We start from the raw sequence: 19775 nt of genomic DNA, 5'->3' as shown, positions 1-19775 counted from the left end.
ACACTATATTGGCCAGTGTTTCAGTTTTTCTTTTTTTTGTCTAACCCTGTATATGAACTGAAGGCTTTATTGATGTCAAACCTAGCATTAAAAACTATAGAGGAAGGGGAAATGATGACAGTTCGTGATCACTGTGTGCTTTTGTTGTATTTTCTCCTTTTGTGTTCCACAAGAAAGTCATACAGGCTTGGAACAACATGATGATCAATAAATAAACTAAACTAAATTAAACTGTTCCAGAAAACAACTTTGTGTGTTTCAGAGAACTGTAAAGACCAAGCCTTGATGGTAAATGGTATACCAGTTTAATGATCTTTTTGTGGTGGGACTTGGGAGGTACTTCCAGACCAGTGAAAATGAGTGTCTCCCATGGACTGAGACGTCCCACTCAGGCTGAGGGTTTCTTTAGCAGTCCAGCCTTCACTCATTTACACAGATACACTGCATCTTTCTGTACGCTACATTTTCAGCGAGTTGAGGAAGTTTTAAACAGAAGGGAGGACGAAAGAGGCACACTGACAGAGACAGACATATTGTTGGGACAATGCAACCAGCAGGTAAACATATATCTAAAACCCTTTTCTTTTCTTTTTTTAAATGATGATTAACCCCATTTTCATGCATGTGTTTTGCATCAAATAATTATAAGCTGCATCTAAAAATGTATGAATGTCATTGCATTAGAAACAAAACACTGCACTAACTGGCATTTATTTTTCACAAGCATTATCATAAGCAAGATCACAAACATTTTACTAAACAATAGATTTGCAGTAGAAAAGGTACTTGGACACTTGTCAAACTTGTCAAACTAGTCTATATTTAATGTGAGGAACCTGTGGACACTCTGATAGGAACTTGAGGATAATTATCTTCATTGACTAAAAATGTCCTTGGATTTGGGTTGCCTGAAATGTAATTGCAAATATGACTCAGAACAAATGCTGTTATGATTTTATGCGTTAATCATCATTTTCATTATGTGCACATGAATAACCAAGAAAAGTCGCATTTGCCAGTGTGAAACTCTGAATTCTCAACAACACTCAATCTCAACAGTGACACCTGATGTTAGAAGAGGTGAGCCAATGTCAGATATGGTGGACAAGAAACTCTACAGTAGATGGATATGAATGATTCGTTCAATATCAGTGTATAATTCAGTAACATTAAGGTGTTGTATAGTCAGCTAATGTCAACCTAAAACATCACTCTTTGTGGTTTGCTTTATGCAAATCAATGTTTTTTTGGGCGGGGGACTTTATGTACAAATCATATAAGTTGTGCAAAAGTGATTACAAAAACAGGTTCTGGCTACTCTCTGTATTTTGCTTCCAACTTGCCTAACAGTAGGAGGTTACCAATGGCCGGTTGCACAAACTGATTAGACTACTTAAAAGTTAGTCATTCTTTTTTCAAGACTCGTCATAATTTTACAAAGGCAGATCGGTCTAATTTGAGACTTAAGTCACAGTCTTGACATAGTGGCTAAGTTTCTGCATCTGGCCCCATGCAGGTACTCGAACTAGGCGGCATTATATTTCCGAGAAAAAGTCTAGCATCATCCGTTCGCAGAGAGACTTTGCTTGATATTTTGTTATCTAGTGCAATGACATGCAACAACAGAGGCCCCAAACAGTCACACATGAATGTTTTAACTATACGGAACAGACAGAAAGTGAGACTGAAAGAGAGAGTGTGTAAAAGAGATAAGAGAGGGGACTACTGTTTTTTTTTTATTTTTTTTTAGAGGTTACATTATAAACTGATGTGTTAAAACCATCTCCTAGTACTTAAAAAGAGCTATGAATTGCATTCTGTTATGTCAAATGAACTCTTGTTTAGTTAGTTAGTTAGTCAGCTTCACACTGAGGGCAACAATTAGCATAAAATCTTGTGACACAAGAGGAAGCACATTTTTTCCCACATGCACTGTCTGAAGTCATCTGAAACCAAGCCACAACACAATAGAGTATAGTGGCTAGTAATGACCAGACACATAAGAGGAATGTACACACTAAACCCCATTGCTTTGCAGCAGGCAGGTTAGGTGTATTGAATGACTCTTGAAGGTTAGGTTAGGTCTTCTGAAAGAAAAATACATTTTCAAAGTCTCTCTGCGAACGGATGATGCTAGACTCTTTCTCGGAAATATAATGCCGCCTAGTTCGAGTATACCAGCATGGGGCCAGATGCAGAAACTTAGCCACTATGTCAAGACTGTGACTTAAGTCTCAAATTAGACCGATCTGCCTTTTTATGTAACTTGGACCAGGTCTTGAAAAAACGTTTAAGTAGTCTAATCAGTTTGTGCAAGCGGCCATTGGTAACCTCCTACTTTTAGTTAGGCAAGTTGGAAGCAAAATACAGAGAGTAGCCAGAACCTGTTTTTGTACCAGCAGATAAAAGTGAACTGATTAAATGGGTATCACTTTTGCACAACTTATATGATTTGTACATAAAGTCCCCCCCCCCCCCCCCCCCCAAAAAAAAAACCCCACAAAGAGTGAGTTTTTAGGTTGACATTAGCTGACTATACAACACCTTAATGTTACTGAATTATACACTGATAATTGAACTAATCATTCATGTCCATCTACTGTAGAGTTTCTTGTCCACCATATCTGACATTATCTCACCTCTTCTAACATCAGGTGTCACTGTTGAGATTGAGTGTTGTTGAGAATTCAGAGTTTCACACTGGCAAATGTGACTTTTCTTGGTTATTCATGTGCACATAATGAAAATGATGATTAACGCATAAAATCATAACAGCATTTGTTCTGAGTCATATTTGCAATCCCAAATCCAAAGACATTTTTAGTTAATGAGGACAATTACCCTCAAATTCCTATCAGAGTGTCCACAGGTTCCTCACATTAAATATAGACTAGTTTGACAAGTGTCCAAGTACCTTTTCTACTGCAAATCTATTGTTTAGTAGTTTAAACCTAACAAAATGTTTGTGATCTTGCTTATGATAATGACTCTTGAAGGTTAGGTCTTTTGAAAGAAAAAGAAATCACATATTATTAAAGGTCTCTGGCATATCTGTTAATATAGCCTCATCAGAAAGCCAACATATCACTGTATAACATACAGGAAAACGTTATCTGTGTGACAATTATGGAAGTGTCAATGGAGCTCAAAAGCCTGAGGTGTTTTGGAACCTGCGGTTTGATTGCAATTAAAGGTGAACATCTTGCCAACTGTTAGACAATGGGGAGGATCAGCTGTGAACCAGAACATAGTGTACCAAGAACTGGAAAAAAATATTTAACATAATGTGTTATGTAAATAGTAGGTCAAAGCAAACCACATATTAACTTTAACAGTGTCACTTACCAAGATAAACCCATACGGTGTTGCCTCCAGGCAACATAGTCTATTTTAGTTTATTTTTAATAAAATGAGACACCCATTTATTGGTCAAATCTGTCTGAGGGGAGAAGAACTCACATACTAATCAACAAAAGTGCAAAAAAAAGGTAACACCCACAGGGGTCCATTTTGTGTCCTGTTTCAGCACATGTGCACAGGTCAGGTCACATGCTCCATATTTTCCCCAGTGAAACGTTTTTCACTATTTTGCATCCAGTTAATCACCCACAAAAAAAAATATGAGTCCCCTTCACTGGAAGTATTGTCAAGAACTTTACATTATATATCATCAAATGTTTTAGAGGACATAGCAAAAAACTGTGTGTTGCCTCAAGGCAACATTGTACATGAAATCGCATAAGGCCATACCAGGCATAGGAATTCAGATGTTATATTATATTATAGTTGTAAGGAAAAGAGTTAGAATTATCTAAATATATTTGCATTTTTGCTTGATTTTGTAATGCACTTATAAGAATAGTAATTCACATACTATATCTGCACGTTATGATCTGCACATTTCATTGCAGCTAAAAAAGGTATAAAACACAACTACCAGTTGATGAGGGTGAGGGTGAAGATGAGGAAGATGAAGATGAGGAAGATGATGTCATAGTGACAGTGAATCCTGCAGGGAGAGAGTGAGGTTGAGATTGTAGATGGAGATGAGGATGAATGAATGAATGAATGAATATGATAACTTGATATGATAACTTGATGATATGATGGTTTGGTAATACTTGTGTTCCACTACAATGTTGCCTGAGAGCAACAGCTGGATATGAAATGTAATTTTTTATTAAATATGAAATTTGTAATACATTAAAAACTGGATAAATGTGTTTGTTCAAGTGTCTGGTTAAAGAAATGTATGTTTTCAATAAATATATTTCTTTTTTTCTACGTGAAAATGTTTCAATTCATCCAGTGTGGTACAATGTTGGTGAGGCACCAAACTTTTTAAAAATTAAATAAATTAAACATTTATGAAAATGTTTATTGATATTGTTTTAGTGTCCAATTTTAAGCATGCAGGAAAACACCACTCAATAAAATAAAATAAATAAATCCTCATTGATATCATAGTGTGTACCATAGAGGGTTAATAAATTAGGGGTAGAAGGAAGAAATTGTTTAAGAAAATTAGGGATTTCTATTCCTAAAGCAGGAACAGAGGTTACAAGTGACATTCAATGAGAGAGAGAGAGAGAGAGAGAGAGAGAGAGAGAGAGAGAGAGAGAGAGAGAGAGAGAGAGAGAGAGAGAGAGAGAGATTTTTTTGTAATATATTTTTGTATACACTTACAAAGAGAAATTGGTAACACAATGTTAACACTAGTAAAGTACATTAGTTAACAATATAGCAATGAAAAATAATTCCAAAGCATTTACTAACGTTACAAATGGGACCTTGTTGTGTTACAGTAGGCTGTGTTAAGTGTCCGTCCCAATCCCAACTTCCGTCCGAGACCTGTAGTTATAATGTGACAAACTTCACCTGCATAACTTCGTAACAATAACACTCGATGTTCAAACAGTGTGCGTGCATGTGCGGTGTGTGTTAACCTCAGAGAAAACATTTACCCATTAATTCAAACTGTAAATATAATTTTTAGTCAGTCCCCTGCCTGCCCACATTCCTGCCCAGGTTTGATTGGGAGGGAAACACCTATAAATACGTCATAGCAGTGCCGTGCACGCGCTGTTCACACATCGCGCATTTACGTTGCGTTACGCCTTTGTACGAAAAGTATAGTGGGTTACTTTAATTGTTAAGACTGCGCTCTTTGTACGGTGTGAGGCGGAAAGATGTGTTCATGTTCTTGAGTGGTTGAGAGATAAAGTGCTTGAGCAGGTGAACAGGAGTCAAGAGCTGAAGCGCTGGAGTGAGTTCCTCTCTGAACACAAGTAAGATTTGACATTTTCATTCTTCTTCTCAAGCTCAAGTTATAAAGTTGCCGGTTCCAGCGTTTAATCAAAGGTGACTTTAAAAACGTTAAGACATTAGCCTACTCTCTGTCGGGAAGTATGGACTAGCCTTTTTATGATTCGACTGCCGATTCTGTTACAGCCGGTGGACATCTGTAAGGTGTGTGTGTGTGTGTGTGTGTGTGTGTGTGCGTGCCCTCAGCTGATCTCTATAAAGTTTAATCAGTCGCCCGTACGACAGTTGACATAGCCTACAGGTAATTGTCTTGAAATAATCTCAAAATGTTACCGCACATGGTGATTATGTGGCTATATTAGAAACTTTTAACACCGCACAATATTCAATAACAATTGAAACGGACCAATCCTTAAAAAAAATAAAAAAAATAAAAATGGCCATGGAATCAGAAAAAATATCACTAGTTCCTAGTTCAAATACGCTACGCTTAAAAAATAAATAAATAAATAAATTTTTTTTTTTTTAAAAACCCTGATTAGTAACATTTGATTCATTTAACAAAATGTATTAATTATATAATTATTTATTAAATCGCAAATAACAATAATATTATTCAATACAAGCATATAATAATTTCTATCATGACAACTCTTGGAAGATTTTTAGCATGGTAATGGATATGACAAAGTTAATGTAGGCTATTTGGTCTTGGCAGAATAGATGTGCCAGATGCTGCTGTTGATTATTGCTGATGCTGCAGAGCTATGGAATGCCAAAGCTGACATAATAACAAATAAATAAATATACGAAGAAATGTAAAAAAACAAAAAAAACAACAAAAAAAAACACATAAATAAATACATTAATACATAAATATACAAAGAAATGTAAACAATTAAAATAAATGAGTATTTATATTTTTATTTCCTTATATATGTATAATTGATTATAATTTTATGTATAATTCATATTTTTTTCCACATTTAGGCCTACGTATTTATTTGTACATTTTATTTCCACTTATTTATTTTCACATGTATTTATGTCTACATTTATTTATTTCTACATTTCATCCTCTGTATGCTAATGAGGGGGGTGTGTTTGACCTCAGACATAGCAATCGAGCTCAGAGTGGCAGTGCTGAAGCTTTGAGGCCACAGCGATACCTTGTGGTGACCAACCGAAACGCAAGAGGTTTATGGATGTGCCTTTGCAAGAAGTCGCACAGGGAATGAATGACTTCGAGATGGGCAATATATCCAAAATCTTATATCACGGTTTAAGTCAGTTAATATCACCTTAACTGTATGTAAATAGGGTTACCATCTTTATTCAGGACATGGAACAAACTGTTCCAAATCCGGTCGGGATTTCTAAAATGTCTTGGCACACATGAAGAGAACAGATCTGATAACAGACACTTTGACATGGAAGTGTGTGAAAGTGTCCACTGTTAATCACATATAATGTAAATGCGCTGGGTGGGGCTGATAGCCTGCGGTTTGTCAATGAGACTCGCACTGCAGCTCAGAACGCGGAGAGAAACCAGCGCTCATTTCACTGAATGATCAATGCGTTTGAAATGCGACTTCAAATAGTTTACATTCGCGTTTCCTAATTTTGCATGCATAACGTGACAATTCAAATTCTTGAAAATAACGCATATTTCATAGATGCTGCTCTTAGATACTGATTAATCAGGGCTGCACGGTTAATCGCAATTTACATGAAATCACACTTAAACCGATTTGGCTTATCGCGATTTTGAAATCGTAACGGCTGCGATTATTTTCAATGCGCAGCTTGTCATTGATGTACGGCTCTGTAAACGCTGCTCACTCTGAAAGCACTGTGAGATTTAGTCACTTATAACGTGCATTTGAAAAAGCAACACGAGTCAAACATCTTTCCAAACATGAGAGGCATTTATGAACCTCTTGTCCAACAAAACAACATTTAATAACATGCATTTACTCCAAACTCACTTCATAACGACAGTTGAGCTCATCCTTCTGTGAGATGATGTGGCTTCTTACACAGAATAAGGCAGTCGTGTGTTTATTAGTCATGTTTAATCAATCAAAGCGCTTCAATCTTCTGTTTATTCGGCTACAGCGATGATGCCCATAGGGATTTCCTGGAATGATGTGTGTTATCGTCCGAAATCACCATGTTTACATGGCTTTTTTATAATTGCTGGATGCATGTGTTTTGTATGCATTTGGCCAATCAACATACACTTACGGCACTGGTAGTTCCTATAGTGCTGGTTTAGACCCTACTCTGAAGTATGAGCTAATTTAGTTCCCCCAAAAGGAGTTCCTAGAACTAAAATCGTTCCTAGTTGTGCGGTGCGAACATGCCAAAAAGCAGGTACTTCCACCAATAATTCTAAGAACTATGAAAAGGTTCCTCTGGTGCGAAAGCCCCTGTTCATACAGAACGTAGCCTACTTTTTTAGTGGTCGTGAAGTAATTACTTATTCAAAATAAGTACCTACTCAAGCCACCCAGTTGTTTGCCTCCTACTGGTGTGTCGATGTAACGACGGCGTGGTACAAATTTTAGGCTATAGTAGCTGGTCTGCACTCTTGAAAAGCTCTCGTCCAATCAGATTTACTCTACGACAGCCATTTTTAAATCATGGTTTTAAAAAAACTGTAGGTAATCAATGATGGTTTGTATTTTGTAACATTACACCCTGAATGGTGGCTAATCCAAGGAAGCGACCGGTGCCATTTATAGAACCCAGGTTTTAGCCCTTATAGCTTATATAAAACAGCTAGTATTCATTTTGAACAAAACATTTTTTTTTTTTTTTTTTTTTTGTGGTTTTACATTTTTGCATGTATTTTTCTGCGTTTAACAAATGTTTTACCCTTATAAACTGTCAAACACTCTGTGAAAATTCACTAGCTGGAGTAAAAGATGTGACAACTGGCCCCGTTTCACATTTATAGCCGATATGCATGCGTCCAGGTAAATAACAAACAGAGCGAACCTGACCTCCCTGGGGCCCTAAACAAAATTCTGGTAAGGGGCCCTCATACCTGCCATTGCCACACAGTCACACCTGACACCCCAGTGCTCCCACTACAGTCCTCCCTCCTTTAACTAGTACTAATGAAAATGTAATATACCCGATATCAGAAATAGACATTGTTACTAAAAGTATCAAGATATCAAAAATGCATCCTGTGAATGAATAAAAGCTAAAATGGCTTGCCTTAGCATGCCACTGTGTTTTAAATGATAAAAGCAATACTTTATACTTGATGGTTATTATTTACTGAGGGATGTGCATCCATATTGACCAGTATGTCCAGCCAATCAATATTTGCAATATAGCTATAAATCATTAGTCAATGTCAATACATCTTTCCATCTTGCTTTATTGCAGAGTTGTAAGTAAACTGACTTGTGGACTAGATAATCATTGTCTTGTTTTAAAAGTATGTGCGCCTAGTATAATGAGGAGTGCCATCACGCCCATATTGTACTGGTCCCCACCATAGACTGTAAGGTCTCCACAGATGTTTTGCTGGAAAGTGCGCGTTTCATTTCGTGAACGCGCGACGTGGTTTTCTTTTCCGAGCTGCAGTTTATAAACATACACCGTTGCCCTTTGTCGTTTATCAAACGTAATAAATAGTTGTATTTCACTCTCACTTTTTTTTTTCTTTTTTTTTTATGCACAAAGTCACAGCCCTGGGTGGCTGGCAATAGCAAGCAAGACACAGACAGACCAAAATATGCACTGCCCAGCTGGGGTAGACAGACTAGAGAGAGATGCACATCAACTTAACTTTACTGTTCTTTGCTGACATCAAACTTGGAGAGTTTGAACATGGTCTACCTGACCACCATGACACAGGTCATGAGAGAACACAGGTCTACCTGACTGCTGTTCCCGCAATTCAATCTCATGGTGTTTTCCCCCTCTCTATTTTCGTGACCAGAAGGATAGTTCTGCTTAATTTTCTCATCGATATTGTAAACTTTGATTGACGCGCTTTGACACGAGGGGGAGGCGGGGCCTTGAGTAATTTGCGGGGCCTACGCAACTTGCGTAGTGTGCGTATAGGGCTGATCGGCTCTGATCACAAACAAGCTGTAGAGTGAGTTCAACACATAATTTACCAGAGCAGAATGAGCTAAGCCCGCATTCAACTGGTGTTGCTTCAGGGACTGCCCAAAAGCGCATCTGATAAGAGGGACGCGTGTGTCTGTAGTGATGTAGATGTGTGTGTGTGTGTGTGTGTGTGTGTGTGGTTGGTGCGTGAGATAAAACGCATTCGTACGGATCCAGTCAGTGCTCTGCTTGAGACTTCATGTAAATACTCCAGAAACGATCGCGATCTCTCTCTCACACACACACAAACACACACACACACACACGCACACACAAGCGCGTCGCGTACACGACACACAACTTCCACTATATCCACCTGGAAACTATACAACGCACATTTGCACCAATGAAGGGTGAAGATGATGTAAATACTGCGATGAAAGATGAGGAGGCTGATGGCTCGGGTGAGTTTCTCCTGTTTTGTGTTCAGATTCCTGATTCGTGCGCGTTTATTATTTTAACAATGAATATTAAAGATCGACAGATATTGAACCGCTACGTAGCTAAACAGAATTCAATTGTCAGACAACATTAATTTCTAACGCATGGTTATAATGCCCAGATTGCTTTGCAAGACAGTTAATAACATCCAGGTATGTTATAAATAATGCATTTGAGCAATAACCTGTTGACTGATGTTATTAATTATAAAAGAGTACTAATATTAATCTCAGATAAACATGCTTGTGTTATTACATGAGCATCAGTGTTCTGTGGGTTTAGTCACGCATTGCCTGCAGGCAGCGCGCGCGCGCGCGCACACACACACACACACACACACACACACACACACACACACACACACACACACACACACACACAGAGTGCATGAGGAAAATCCATCTCAGCATCATCTTCACCTGAGGAGAGAGAGAGAGGGGGAGAGAGAGATGCTCTTCTGAGGGGGCGGTGCATGTCAACCTGTGCTGGCAGAGGGGATTTTCCCATTCGGGGAAAGGAAGGCATGTCTTTTCAAAGAGAACTTTAAGGGAGAATATTAATACGTAGCCTATATTGTAGAATGTAGACACAAAACCTGTAATATTTCTCTGAAAATCAGCAACCGAGAATCAAAGTGTGACTAGATTCATGATTGATTGGCCATGAAATTCCATGAGACAATCAAATGTATCACTCATTTAATGGATGTCATTCTGAAAAATGTTTTAATTTTTTCTGACATCATTAAAGTGGATGTAATCAAGCTTCATTATTTATACACTGGCAAATGTGTATGGTACTTTTAAACATAAAGAAAATGAAAAGTGATGATGGGTTGGGGTTATTCGTTTTCAGGTTAAATAGGACAATTTTTAAAGCAGTTCGGATGAATTGTGATGATTAATAAGTATACTATTATGGGCAAGCAAGCACAAAGCATATATTTATACATCAGTTACGGCAGCTGTGCAGTAGCTCAAATATGGTATTGTTACACTTTAAATTTTTTTTTTTTTTTCTCAATCACAAATTCCGTAAAAGTAATTTCTGATGAATTAGCGAGGCCACGTTGTTGCTAAATCGCTTTTGTACTTTTAATATATACTGACATCCACCATAATAACACCTGATGATAGAGGAAACCACACGATGAATCAAAGTTCATCACAAGTAGCCTTTCCACAAGCTGAGGTAAATACCAACATACAGAAGGTCATGCACACTGACACAAATGCAAAACACCTTCATGGTAAAATAATGCAATAAACATTCATTTAACAACAGAAGATGTAACGTAAAACCCCGATGTACATAACTGATAACAAAAAACGAAGAAACAATTATTAAAATTAAAAACATCAAATGTGAAGTGCCATACAGAGAATGTCAGTTTACGGCTTTTCAGAGCTGAGATGATGAGATGATTTGTTAATTTACTTCCAAAAATGGTACAATTAACAGTATTTTACTGTAAAATTACATGAAATGTAAGGTTAGACCTATAATAAAACCCCATATGTAGGCTATGCCTTATGTGCCGGGGAAACAAGCGCACTCATCTTTACAATGTTGTGCCTGAACTTCCATTTTTGCAGTAGCTCTGTATTATTTCTGTGGCATCGCTGTCGAAGAGTAATTCGCTGGTGAACTGGATTTACTTATTGTAGAGTTAAGGAAAGTTATCATGAGCATTGTAATGTTTGAAGCAGATGTCATGAATGTCAGTAGACCGAGAAGATTTTAAAACGATCAAATCCGTATTATCTCACCTTCATGCTGTGGAATAACGAACTGGAAGACTGAAAAGGGGCGGGGCTACATGAGGTCTATAATACAGGAACACACTGTTAGCTAATTAAAAGGTTGCATTTTTACAGTTAAAATTACAATATATATATTTTTATATACAGAGTAGCCTTTGTGTTCACCTTCTAATGGCAGCTGCTTTTACATGGTTTCTAGTTGGAACATGCTGGTTAGTTTTGGTTATTTGCTTGTCTGCATTGATCTAGTTGATGGATCAGATACCAGCTCACCGAGCTGAGATTGTTCTGTTAGAATTTTACCAAACTAGTTAAAGCTGGTAAACCACCTTTGACCAATAACAAACTAGCTATCATGTTCAACTTGACCAACTTGACCACCTTACACTAATATGACATGGATTTCCCAGCTGGAACATAAATCGAATTCAACAATCACTTTAAAAAAAGTAAATATTATATAATCATATGAAAATGATATAATATGACGTTATTGTTATTTATTTTCACATTTAATATGCTATTTTATTAGGAGTATTTTTATTAATACCCCTAGATAAGATGCTGTATTAAAGCCCCTTGTTTCCATATGTCTGTCAAAAATATTGTTCTTGTGTTATTTATTGTGATCGCATTCAAATTTAATTTGAGTACAAAAGGAAAAAAAAAGGCAAGCTGACATTATTGCAGAGACAATCCCCTTGGAGCAATCTGAGGTCACACACACACACACACACACACACACACACACACACACACACACACACACACACACACACACACACACGCTCTTGTATCCCACAATGACCTACATATGCATTCTAGGGAGGAAAATTTAGCCATGCTTTCTATAGGATATTACTTTTTGAGATTTTATGTTTCACCATAGAATAACACGGTAGTTTACCACTCCATTTTTTAAGAACATGATATGATCTATTAGGTTAGTCAAGGTTTTAAGATGGAATATTTGACGTGTACATTTATCTTAAATGAAATGTATTTGCTTTCAGCTGCTCTGTAATTGGATTGGGAGCCTTTATTGTTTCCTGCAGTGAATTACATTCATTTAGAAAAATACGTTGACCCCTGCTGCCCTCTCTATTATTTGTGATCTATAAAAAAGCGATGTCACGATGGTATTAATATGGTATGTTCCAAAACTCAGAGACTTTTAGACGATTTAGAAAAATTGTAAAAGAATAAGAAATATTTAAGATTCTGCACAATTTATTTGTCACTAATCAAATTTAGAATACTGACCATGTGACCACTTTAAAAAAAAAAGAAGAAAAAAAAGTAATATTTTGATTTAATTGCACTTTCTCCTGGTTTCACAGACAAGGCTTAAGCTAGTCCCAGTCTAAAATGCATGTTTGAGTTGTTTTAAGATAGTAATTTTACCCCTGGCATGACCTACTTTATTTGACATATTCTTATGCATGTTATTTTCTACTTGTTGTGAGGTGTATATGCACGTACAAATCTTTGTATATTTTTTGTTGCATTTAAAAAAAAAAAAGGAAAATTAAGATAGCATTGATCTATCTTAGGTAAAGTATATCAGTGTCATTATTTTGTCTCAAGATGCACACCAGTAATGTTTTTTTCTAAGACATTTTTATAAAAGCTACTTAAATTTCCTAAGTGAACTAAGGCCCAGTTCTGGCTTAATCTGAGCCCTGTCTGTGAAACTGGGCCTCTTATGTTTTTATCAAACTTAAACTCATGTTTAGCATTCAAACTTTCTTTTTCTCTTTAAACGCAAGTCAAACTAAACTTCACACCAGATGATTATTTGAAATCCTGTATGACACATATAGTTGTCGAGATTAATTTAGCGTTTAGCAGTAATGTTTGCATTGATGAATTGATGTTCTCTCTTCAACAGGTGAGAAACTCTTGGGTTTCAACAGCACAGAGGAGCAGGCGTCAGGGCCGGGAGGACAGGACAGCATGTGGCGAAATGAGAGATATGAATCTGTCCCGTTGGATGTGAAGGGGATTGATGTAGACAACTCGAAAGGCACGAGGGATTCTCTAAACCCCCAGACAGGCTCTGCTGTAAGTCACAACAACAGAGGAAACCTTCCTCTTCTGCACACATTTCACTTCAGGAATTAAGACATATATTACTGGTTTCTCTTTAAACGCTCATGTTTTTCCCAGCATAATTTGCAAGGCAAACTTTGGGCAAATACATGAATATTTGAATGCTTCAGTTTACACTTTTGCAGTGATGCCTCTGGAAACAGGTGACGTATGAAATTAAAGCGAGGGAGGTTAAATTACATAAAGTCACATTTGCATTGTGATACTTGTGTTTATGCAAGGCAAATACCCTAATTCATAAAACAACCAAATATATGTGTTTCACGAAAAGCTAAAGCTTGCCAACCACGTCTCGGCTAGAACACATTTCCTTCGTTTCCGTGCTCCAGATGGTGTGATGAAATTTAAGCACTACCGATCTTTAGTTCTCTGCGGGTGTGCAAAACTACTTTGCATGCTGAGGGCGTATTTGATTTTTTTGTGTGCAAATTTACAGGACAGATGGGTCACTTTGAAATACCCTCTGCTAATCCTGAATGAGTTTATTCAAATTTATTCAACCATGTGTTTGGTGCTTGTTTATAGATTTGGTACTATTTGAGTGTGGCGTGTTACACGTCCTTATAAGGATGTAACCACATATTCAAGATTGCAACGACAAGTAACTTAAAGGTACACTATGTAACTTTTGGCCCTCCACCAGTTAAAAAGCAAAACTGCATGTATTTTGTGGAAGAACATTGTTTTGGTTGTTCTTCGGCTCTGCGTGACCGTGTGAATGAATACGTTTATCCTACTGTTTATAAAACATTCACTACTAGGTTTAAGAGATTTAACCAGTTTAGATGGAAAGGATCTCAAGCTTGACTAGCTGAAGACGTTACTGTAGCTTTACCCATTAAAAGACACGGTGCTTCCTTGAAAATAAATTCTAACAAATGCTACAACAACTATAATTAAAACGATCTTCACAATAGATAATGCGTTACAATGAACTCTGTTTGAGAGCTACATATGACAGTTTATCTGTTCAGTAAATACCGTACCTGTGGAGTAATAAAAACACCATCATTTTTACAACATTTCAAATCCCTCAGTTCTTACCATCTCCGAAAATGCCGAGCTAATGTTGATTCTTGTTTTATTACGAGCTCTGTCTCATTCTCTTTTTGCTAGCGGACTCTCCTATGTTCGGCGTGTGATTCTCCGGAGTTTGGAGATTTAGCGGCTCCATGTCAATCTTTCTCGCTTGTTGTACAATTAACCTATGAAACTCCATATACGGGTCAAAGTAGCCAGAGGAACCTTACTCTATTTACGGATATGACGAGACACGCACAGGCGAGTGACGCATGTACGCAATTTCCTACTAAAACCAACAGGTCTAAAATGTAAACTCTTATAACAGGCTCACCGTAGTTAATCCGGGGTTAGGCAAAAACATGTTTTGGAAGAAGTATTGAATGACTCAATGTTTTAATTGTTAATTTGAACAAAAATGTTACATAGAGTATATTGGGGGGGTGAACTGAGAAATCAAATTTTCCTTGAGCTTTTGACATATAATTATACTATACATCATCATGTATCATTATACTATAAAAATAACCTGTAAGTTTCAGAACTGAAAAGTCACTTGTTAGTCCAATAAAAGCTTTTATTGACACCAGGCACAGCGAACGACAGGATTTTCAAAGTGGGGATCTATGACGTCAAAGGGTATCAAACCCCGCCTCCGCAGAAGAAGATCAACGCCTACTTCAACACTGCCTGTTTAGCCCCGCCCACCGATTCACGCATTACATGAAACTCATTATAATATGCAAAACTGTTATCCAATCATAGCAGGGGGCGTTTCCTTCCAAGTCTTCAATGCGGCACGCCCATAAAAACAGAGCGTTTCAGGAGCTAGGCTCAAAACCAGGGTAGAAAATAGCCTATTACTTATTCATTTTGATGTTTTTGAATGTAAAAACCAAGCGAACGTCATAAGTTGACCACAGACAACAATATAAAATAATTTAAAAAGCCAGTTCATGACCCCTTTAACAATCATCCGCTGAAAAAAAAAAAAAGCACTTGACAAGCGGTAAACTTAATTTTGCATCCTTATAGGGAAGGAAGTTTCAATTATAATATAATCTCATTAATTATAATTGTTTGAGTCAAGACTAATCACACGAGTTTCATGAATATGACTAATTAGAAGATGCAGTAGTTTCCTGTCAATTACAATCAGGCACAGGGGAGAACTTGAGAAATGTTTTTTGCCTATTTGACTTCCTACTCTGAGCTAACGTGATTTGTTTGTTGGTACTGTTGTAAATCTCAGCATTGTGGTTCTCACTTCCTCAATACACAGAAGTGGCATGGCAAGTGGTTAAATAACTGGTCTGGAAACCCAAAGGTCCCAGGTTCAAACCTCACAAGGGATTATACATGAAGCGTAGAGTTGCTGAGTTTGTTTTTAAGCAAAGTGCAATGAATTTTCTAAAACACTTTGTCTGCAGTAAACTATACTAGATATATCTAGTGATAAATTACACAAAAGTGGCATTGAGGAACACACACTAAATATGAGCTGGAGGGAAGTTTAAGATCACGGGCTGATTGCTTCCCTCCCCTGATAAATGTCTTATTGCACTCATTTGTTGAAAAAGAAAATTAGACTTTCACTCAGTGTCACCTTGTCCTCATGGGTTTTGAAGAAAATGTTCTCTGTTTCTCTGTAAGACAATTCCACTTGTAAAGACTTTCATGCATCCACAAATAGTTTTAAAGGTTCTGTAATCTGTAAACTGGAATGCAAATATACACTCCTGTTGTAAAGGTAAAATAAAAATACAGTTAATAGGTAATTTTTGACTGTTTTCTATGTGAATGTATTGTAAAATGTAATTTATTCCTGTGATCAAAGCTGAATTTTCAGCATCATTACTCCAGTCTTCAGTGTCACATGATCCTTCAGAAATCATTCTAATATGATGACCCTGGATCACAAAACCAGTCACGAGTCGCACTGGTATATTTGTGGCAATAGCCAACAATACATTGTATGGGTCAAAATTATAGATTTTTCTTTTATGCCAAAAATCATTAGGATATTAAGTAAAGATCATGTTCTATGAAGATATTTTGTACATTTCCTACCGTAAATATATAAAACATTTATTTTTGTGAGTGAATGCAGCACAATCGCGAACATAAATGTACAACTTTAAAGGAGATGTTTCTGAGTTTTTGCACCCTTAGTTTCCAGATTTTCAATAGTTGTATCTCGGACAAATATTGTCCTATCCTAACAAACCATACATCAATAGAAAGCTTGTTTTTCAGCTTTCAGATGTTGTATAAATCTCAATTTCAAAAAATGTACCCATGTGACTGGTTTTGTGGTCCAGGGTCACATATATGGTTCATATTATCAATGCTGTAAACAGTCGTGCTGCTTCATATGTTTGTGGAAACTGTGGTACATTTTTATTCTCAGGATTCTTTGGTGTATATAGAAAGAGCAGCATTATTTATAATGATATAAAAATCTTTAATCTCATCATTGATCAATTTCATGCATTGCTGGATACAAGCATTTCTTTCTCCTATAGTAATCATATTGACCCCAACATTTTAAACAGTAGTGTAAATGCATAGGTTTCAACATTATGATGTAAAACAAACAAACAAACAGGTAATTTGTTAACTGGGATTTGGTTGGTGGGTAGTCGCTCTCTTGCCTCTGTGTTTCTATGTGTCCTTGTTCAAACAACCAACGCCCCAAACTCACTGCACTCAAACCAACAGAGCCACAGTGTTTACCATCTCCTGGAAAATCAGTCTGTGAATGGTTTAGTTATTGTTGTCTCAACATGGTAAGGTGGAATATAATAAAGAATTTAACCAGAAATCTACCACACCCTTCACATAAAGTAGGAAATCGTTTGTTGGCATGTTAGTAAGAAGTCTGATTTGATTTGATTTGATTTGATTTGATACTTTAATCCAGAAGGAAATTCAAGATACACAGGCATGCTTATGTCAGTTTGGAATTGACAAAGGTTACTAAATCTTACCAAGATTAATGGTATTTATTTATTTATCCCATTATTGCTTCTGTCCATATCATTTTTAAATCTCTTTACTTCCTTAAAATAACATGAATCCTGACCAAAGTTCTGCACAAAAGACATGACAAAATATCGGCATTCAATACAATTAAAAAAAACTAATGAAATGTATCAAAAGAAAAACATCATCATGTACTTGTGTATTATCGCAAATCTCTCTATATTTGAATACAGATGCATATAATCCTCTTTCACATACTGATTTCGTTCCCAGCTCCGGAAAACTCGACAGTCAGACGAGAGACCGAAGGACTCGAATCTGTGGCCGTACTTCCAGGATGGCCTGAGGCGGATAGATTACGTGCTCACCTACCACGTCCAGAAGCCCCATAGCGCTCGCAAACAGAAGTCCCGTTCCTGCTGCCTACGCGGGCGTAACCGGACCAGCTCACCGGCCCACGAGGACCCCGAGCTCGCAGCACAAGAGCAGAGGCTGGATTACCACGAGGACGACCTGCGCCTCCGCCGGGACGAGTTTGAGGAGAACCTGCGTGAAATGGGCCTCGAGATTGAGAAAGAGGAAGGGGTGAGTGCCAATGCATGAAAATCTGGGATTCATAATCTCATTTGACATGAAGTTAGCAAGAAATTTTGAGGATTCAGCACTATTCATAGGTCACTAACATAATAAGCATATTTTTAACTCCTTCAGATGGTTAAAGTGCACCTATTATGCTTTTTCGAATTGCACCTTTCATGCAGTGTGTCATAGAGCTGATTGTGAATGTTAACGGTCTGCAAAGTTTGAGAAAGCAAAAGAAAGAATCGATTCTGAACTGCTGAAACGAGTCGTCATCAATTCCAGTCTCACTTCCTGTTACATACCCGTGTAACACAATGTAAAAAATTTGCATAATGCTAGCCTATGCTCTTCATTGGCTGACAGTGAACCACATCTACTGTACTTTGGCCCGCCCTCAAACACTGTAGTTGTAGCTGAGATTGGAAGAGTTTGGTTCGTGTGTCATCATGTTGAGAAGACACTACTTTCAACGCTGCTAATCTACTTAGCATGCACTTCAAAATGTTGAGGACTTGCGCTGGAATTGACTATGACCAATGCCGTAAACTGTCTGCCATGTTTATGTCCTCGTTTAAAAAAACTGAAAAAGTCGGCACACCAAAGCGCCAAAATAAGCTACATTTCTTTTGTTTCTTTTGTCAAGCACCCAACCCTGAGCATATATTTGCCGGTGATGTGCGTGCTTTGATCTTGTATTGCTATGTCGTCGCTAGAGCATTTAACAGCAACATTCAAGTACGAAATTCATTCTTATTAAAGCTACTAAAGTTATTCAGTCAAGAGCAGTGAGTGATTTTCTGTTTTTCTATTGTTGTTTGATTCACATTAACAGCATGTACTGTACATTCGGCTGCTGCCTTTAATGCACAGATCTGATATACACATGTGATTTCTTTCACAGCTGTTGTTTATGTGAACTTTTGTGTACTTAACGGAAGACTTTAAGTGCTCATGCGACAGCCGGTTTTCTGTGCACACACCCGAAAAGTTTACACTATATGGCTTTAAAACGCATGCTAATAATGAACTTTCATGATGACGAAGAACGACAATGTCACGTGACACAGATGATAATCAAAACCAAACAATATGTTTTGTTTGTTGTTGCCGGGGTATCCGAGACACGAGCTGTAAAGGCTCCGCCCTCTTCTGGAAAGCAGCAGCTCATTTGCATTTAAAGATACACACACGAAAACAGGCCAAAAAGGGGCAGTTACAGCATGGTTTAATAAATGATCTGTGGGGTAATTTGAGCAGAAACTTCACAGACACACTCTGGGGACACCTGAGACTTGCATTACATCTTACAAAAGGGGTATAATAGGTCACTTTTAGATGTTGTGTATTATGACCAATAATCTTTCCTTACTCTGATTCCCTTGTACAGCAGCATAATTATTCCCTGTTGTTGACCCAGTTTAGAAACACTTCAGTGGTGTGGAGGACTTCACTTAAAGTCTTATTTGTCAAGTA

General features: G+C 37.3%; 1 protein-coding gene across 4 annotated transcripts in view; it reads left to right on the top strand.

The window, feature by feature from the left end:
• The first annotated feature begins 404 nt into the window (after positions 1-404).
• The window catches only part of ano1a (anoctamin 1, calcium activated chloride channel a), a 63827-nt gene continuing 44456 nt past the window's right edge, over positions 405-19775 (top strand). For 2 of the 4 annotated variants that reach the window (XM_082160909.1, XM_082160908.1), the window contains exons 1-3: positions 8746-9803; positions 13495-13667; positions 17994-18305. In XM_082160909.1, the coding sequence (XP_082017035.1) occupies positions 9746-9803; positions 13495-13667; positions 17994-18305 (543 nt within the window). In that variant the 5' untranslated portion in view covers positions 8746-9745. Of the gene's footprint in view, positions 558-5060; positions 5289-8745; positions 9804-13494; positions 13668-17993; positions 18306-19775 lie in introns of those variants that run through there. The other 2 variants (XM_082160910.1, XM_082160911.1) reach the window with 2 other exon arrangements.

The sequence above is a fragment of the Leuciscus leuciscus genome (assembly GCF_965113295.1).
Source record: "Leuciscus leuciscus genome assembly, chromosome: 2".
Lineage (NCBI taxonomy): Eukaryota > Metazoa > Chordata > Actinopteri > Cypriniformes > Leuciscidae > Leuciscus > Leuciscus leuciscus.
Note: the sequence above shows the minus strand (reverse complement) of the source record. Positions and strands in the feature narration are given on the sequence as shown.